Source organism: Poecilia reticulata, linkage group LG3 (assembly GCF_000633615.1).
Source record: "Poecilia reticulata strain Guanapo linkage group LG3, Guppy_female_1.0+MT, whole genome shotgun sequence".
In the NCBI taxonomy this organism is placed as follows: domain Eukaryota; kingdom Metazoa; phylum Chordata; class Actinopteri; order Cyprinodontiformes; family Poeciliidae; genus Poecilia; species Poecilia reticulata.
Genome location: NC_024333.1, coordinates 20,666,957 through 20,671,900, shown reverse-complemented (window position 1 = coordinate 20,671,900; position 4,944 = coordinate 20,666,957). Strand labels below are relative to the sequence as shown.

The 4,944-nt window shown below is 40.2% G+C and overlaps 1 protein-coding gene across 1 annotated transcript; it reads right to left on the bottom strand.

Annotated features, from left to right (window-relative positions):
- Positions 1–689: 689 nt before the first annotated feature.
- Positions 690–4,452, bottom strand: LOC103462593 (tetraspanin-3-like). Its single transcript, XM_008405485.2, has 6 exons — positions 4,282–4,452; positions 3,520–3,711; positions 1,464–1,538; positions 1,236–1,337; positions 959–1,111; positions 690–857 (listed from the first exon to the last, which is right to left on the bottom strand). The coding sequence occupies exons 1-6, from the start codon at positions 4,342–4,344 to the stop codon at positions 705–707; spliced, it is 738 nt and encodes a 245-aa protein (XP_008403707.1). The 5' UTR covers positions 4,345–4,452; the 3' UTR covers positions 690–704.
- Positions 4,453–4,944: the final 492 nt, after the last annotated feature.

Sequence of the window (4,944 nt, the reverse complement as noted above, 5' to 3'; positions counted from 1 at the left end):
TATAAATCATTTCAAAACTTTTTCCACAAATAATTATTTTGTCCACAATTCACCTAAACAAAACAAAACAAACAACAACAAAAAAAACCCACAAAAATCTGCTGTTCGGTTTTCCCCGCTGGATTTCCAGAAATCTGTTTCTGTGTAACCCAAYTTCAAATTATTCATGGAAAATTTTCCCAGACATAGATTTTTTTCATAGAGCATATCTAAAATATTAGATGACGTTAATCCCAGCTTGGGATGCTGAAATACTCGGGAGYAATGTTACTTCACATGCTATTGGCAGGCGTTTGCAAAGCAGCTAATCCAACAGCACCATTCATCTTCCTTTGAGCTGATTGGCTGTACCCCCAAGAGCAGAGACAAATAAGAGTGCTTGATGGTTTACACTGTGCATATTAATGGATACCAATGCATATTTGGTATTTAAACTACTAAAATGGGCAGTTAGAAGAGTTTTTTAGAGGGAGTCTTCAGTATTCAGCGGTTGTGGTGCCTAACCTCTGTACAGCCCCAGTGAAACATGGGGTAACTTTAGAGACAAGGATGAATTGGAACAATWTCAGCAGTTGGTGAAAGGTCATGCCAGAGTTCTGAGCTAAATTCTGTATTCTAACACATTTGTGTTTTGTAGATGAACTGTACCTGGARAACATTTTGAAAAGATTTATCGCGGTTTTGTTTTTTGTACATCACAAAGACTAACATTTAAACAGACATTTTAGAGTCATTCTTAGAYGTTTCTGCCCTTTCAGCATTGTGCCTCTTACCTGTATTGATGCAAAAGTTAATGCTGCCCATATGACATACATCATGATCTCCTTCAGTTTCTTTACCACAAGTGCTTCACAGCCCTAGGAGAGAACATAAATGACACRAGGCACGAGGTTTTACATGCAGCAGTGTTTCCCTAGCAGCATCCTGGACGGAAAACGTAATTAGTTCTTGTGTGTACCTCTTGGTAGAGATCCGCTGGTCGGGTCAGAGTGCCGGTGCAGTTGTTGATGTTGGGCTGGCAACAGCTCACTGGGACGCTGTTGTTCTTAGACTCCTTAAACCAGCGTGTGTTTCTCCAGTCAGAGTAGTTGTGGATACCACAGCAGTGAAGCTAGGGACAAATAATCAAGAAGAAAAAGAGAAAAAAAATCATTAATGTTCGATTTTTACTTCTCTAATGTCTATAAAATGCTCATAAACTAATAAAGTCCTCCAAATTTTGCACATTTCCTCACCTGCCTCTGCACATAGTCAATAGCCCGACTGGGAGCATCCGTGTTGGGGCCGCTGTACTCGTTGTAAACCTTCTGGATGGAGTGATTCACCTCATCTTCTACCTGCCGTGGTCAGACAGCCACAGATTATCAGCAAAATATCCTTCAACTGTATCCACAGTGTAGCAGTGAGAAAGGCAATCTTTCACCTACAGAAACCCGTCTGTGGCAGAACGAGCCCGTGCTTACCTTCGCCCTGTAAATGTAGCCGAGAACAACCACCACACACTCCGTCACAAACACYAGCAGGAGGATCGCCGCGAACTGAAATGGCGAGAAGCAAACAATAGTATTRGTCAACTGAATCTGAACAAAAGGAGAAGGAAATCTCCAGATAACTTCAAATTATTTCTCACAACAAAACTGGAGTATGTACAGACACCTAATTTATTTTATTTTTTTTATGTTTACACATCAAATTTGATAGGTTTTTCTAAGATGAAAAGCAAGTGCAGCAAAGTTCATGGGAWTCTTCCTGTCTGTATGAGACGTTTGAACAGCAGCTAATGTGAAGCCTCACCGGACACGACGACTTCAATGTAGTTAGGAGACATCAGGGTTAAAGATGCTACTTTAGACATTCTCCAAAAGATATAATACCTGTCAAAAGGTATTACAAAGAATCATATTTGGGGGCTGAAAAGATGGTTTTATATATATATAATGACATAAAAAAAAAAAAAAACTATGTGTCATTTGTCTTCCGCTTTAACACAATGGTCTGTCTGTTGGTTTCCAATAAACTAGACTGAACTTTGTGGTGACAAATGTGGCAAAATGTGAAAAAGCTGAAGGGTATTTACAGTTTTGCAAGGCACTAGGCAAATAAGCAAATCAGTCAATAAGCATTTTCATTTGCTCTTTTCATGTGTTTCACTGATTACTAAGATCACATTGTGTTGACTAAACAGCCGCAGTAATCAGAGGTGCTCTCAGCAATCAAAGGCTTTATACATTATGCACCTAACTCATTTCTGCATTTAAGCTTGAGCAAAGTGACCCTGAGCTCCTCCAACCACTGCGCCACCTTCAGGCGGTACTTAATGCTGCCAGGGAACAGAATTACCAGAAGATAACCCAGCAACAGCCCCGCCTCTAAATCCTACCAGCCAGTCATTTTTCTCACTCTTTAAGTGAAAACTAAAAGCTCAAATTCAGCAAAAAAACACTCCCTTCTCAACTGTTCTTAGTCATTAAAGGCTTAAATGATTAAACACATAATCATTCAGTCAATTTATTTAACTCTAGTATGGAAAAGTTTAGTTGACTGACAACTTAAATTAAAAATGTGGGTTTTTTTAATATCACTAACATGRATACCTGATTAAATATGTCACTGAAATTACAAATATCTACAGTTTGATATGTAGACTAAGCAACAACTAAACTCCCACTAAAATTTAGTTGAAGTCTAATAGCTCTTATTGAGTGGAATATTATACCACTGCATTATTCTGCATTTAGTATTGCAAAATAAGACAACAAGCTGGTATTATTCAATCTGTTAGAGTGGAGCCTGCAGACTTGTGGTGGAATTTCCGAACCCGTTTATTTTCCGTGAAAAKAAATATTCAAAAAGAGGAAAAGTTATTGTTCCTGTAAGTAAAAAAGAAACTCGCAGTGTTGTTTCAGCCAGCTGACCAGCAGTACAAATCATATATTCTAAACTAGTTACTCCAGAACCTTCTCATGCTGGAGGATAATTGGATAGGACGTGTTTGCAGTTTCGCTTTTGCACTGCTCTCCAACCGATGCAAAGCTTACTTACCACAATGCAACAATAATTTGGAACTTAGACAAATAAAGGCTGAAATTACCAACAAAAGAAGGAAGTGGTGGCCCAATGTCTGTAATGTGCCTTAGAGTTAGCGTAAACGTGTCTCTGCCCRCAACAGGAAACAACAGGAAATGGGTTGCAAAAAAATACTACATTTTAAGATTTTGAGGATTTGTGAGGAATCGGCAGTCGGGGAAGGAGTGCAGAAAAGAGCGTGAGRAAGTGATTAGAGAWTGAGATCTGGGTCAAGTTGAGTTCAGACTTTAGATCCTTGAATGAGGAAACAAATCTTATAAAGCTGTCATCTTCAGGAATATATTTGGGGTTTTTTTGAGGATTAAAACTCAAAAGATGCAGGCTACCGTTCCAGTCCATCAGCATTATTCATCAGCATCGCAAAACACACATGAAAACATTTACATCTCTTCTGCCATTTCTTTTTTTTAAGTCAAAGCTGTCGAAACTCACTGTTGCCAAGCCACAGGAGCTCTCACGTATTGTTGCGCAGCAGCCAATCACACCGATGATGAACAGCAGAGTCCCTACAGCTATGATCACCACGGCTGGAATCAGAGTGTACACATCCTCAAAGAAGTGGTCATAGTCGTCATAGGTGATGAACACATAAGCTCCGATGTAGCACAGGATTCCAGCAGCAGCCTGCAGARAGAGACAAAGGGACAGGGGTCAGAGGCAGGACAAAAAACTTTATTATAAAAAAATATTGTGCATTTTATAATAAATCAGACAACAGATTTGCTCTAATATAGAGGATGGATAAATAGTTGTTATGCGAAAAGAATAATAACTGAGCAACTCTGCAACATTTTAGTCTAAAAAAAATAGGTAACGCAAAAGAGATTATTTCTCTCTTATTTCACTTAATTTCCCTTTATGCGCTGTGGATCACATAATGCCAGAGGTGAAGTCAGCTGCCGCTACCTGCCGGTGACTACTGCATGCATTACGTCACTGCTGCTAAGACTAGAGCTGCATCAACACAACACAAAGCAGCCCAAGGCATGACCGAGCCTCCAATCAACCCCGACCGACCCCACGGTGACGCTAAAACTCGCAACACGTCAATTGGGCCCCGCCTTATAAAATAGCGCTTCCTCACAGCGCAGCGCCGCGCATCTCTGGCGCAGTCTGCAGCCCTGCTAGCGCTCCCCGTCCCCGGCCTCATCATCGGGATGCTGCACATTGTTCCACCATCTGTCGTTTTCTTACCCAAAATATGAGATTGAGGAAAACCAGGACGGTTTTGGACGACGTAATCCCGCACTGTCCCATTGTAACGCGAGCGCTTCAAACAGGAACTATTTAATTATTGTTAGTTTGGGTGACAATTTTCGGTGCACCTGCACCTTTGCTRTTAAAATAATAAAATGGCTTCGGTCTGCCTCACCGTTCAGATTCCTCCGGGCTCGACCAATGAAATCGCTGCAAACAGAGGCTGGAGGTCACGTGCTCATGCTGACATCAGCATTCAAAACAAACAGCCTGAAGGCTTTCTGCACTGAAATGTGGGCAGGTTTATCCCAATTAACATGTTTTAGTTATTATTTTTAGTGAACTCGGCTCATAAAAACTTAATGTTCACTTTCGCAGAAGATTAGAATATTACATAAATCAATAAAACATGTTTTTTTTATTGTAGAAATGAAATGCTGTGGTCATTTTATGGCTAGAATACTCGCTGTCCAGCATGAACATSCTCMACAAGGAATCTAATTCAGAACAGGCCATTGCTAAAGACGCTGCCTGTTCAGTGGGATGTATTCAAGCAGTCGGGAATACCTGCAAAAGTTCTTTGTAAATTTGTAACACATACTTTCAAACATTTCAGAAACGGTGTTTTAAAAGTTTMTTCTCAAAATCCCGATAGAAAAA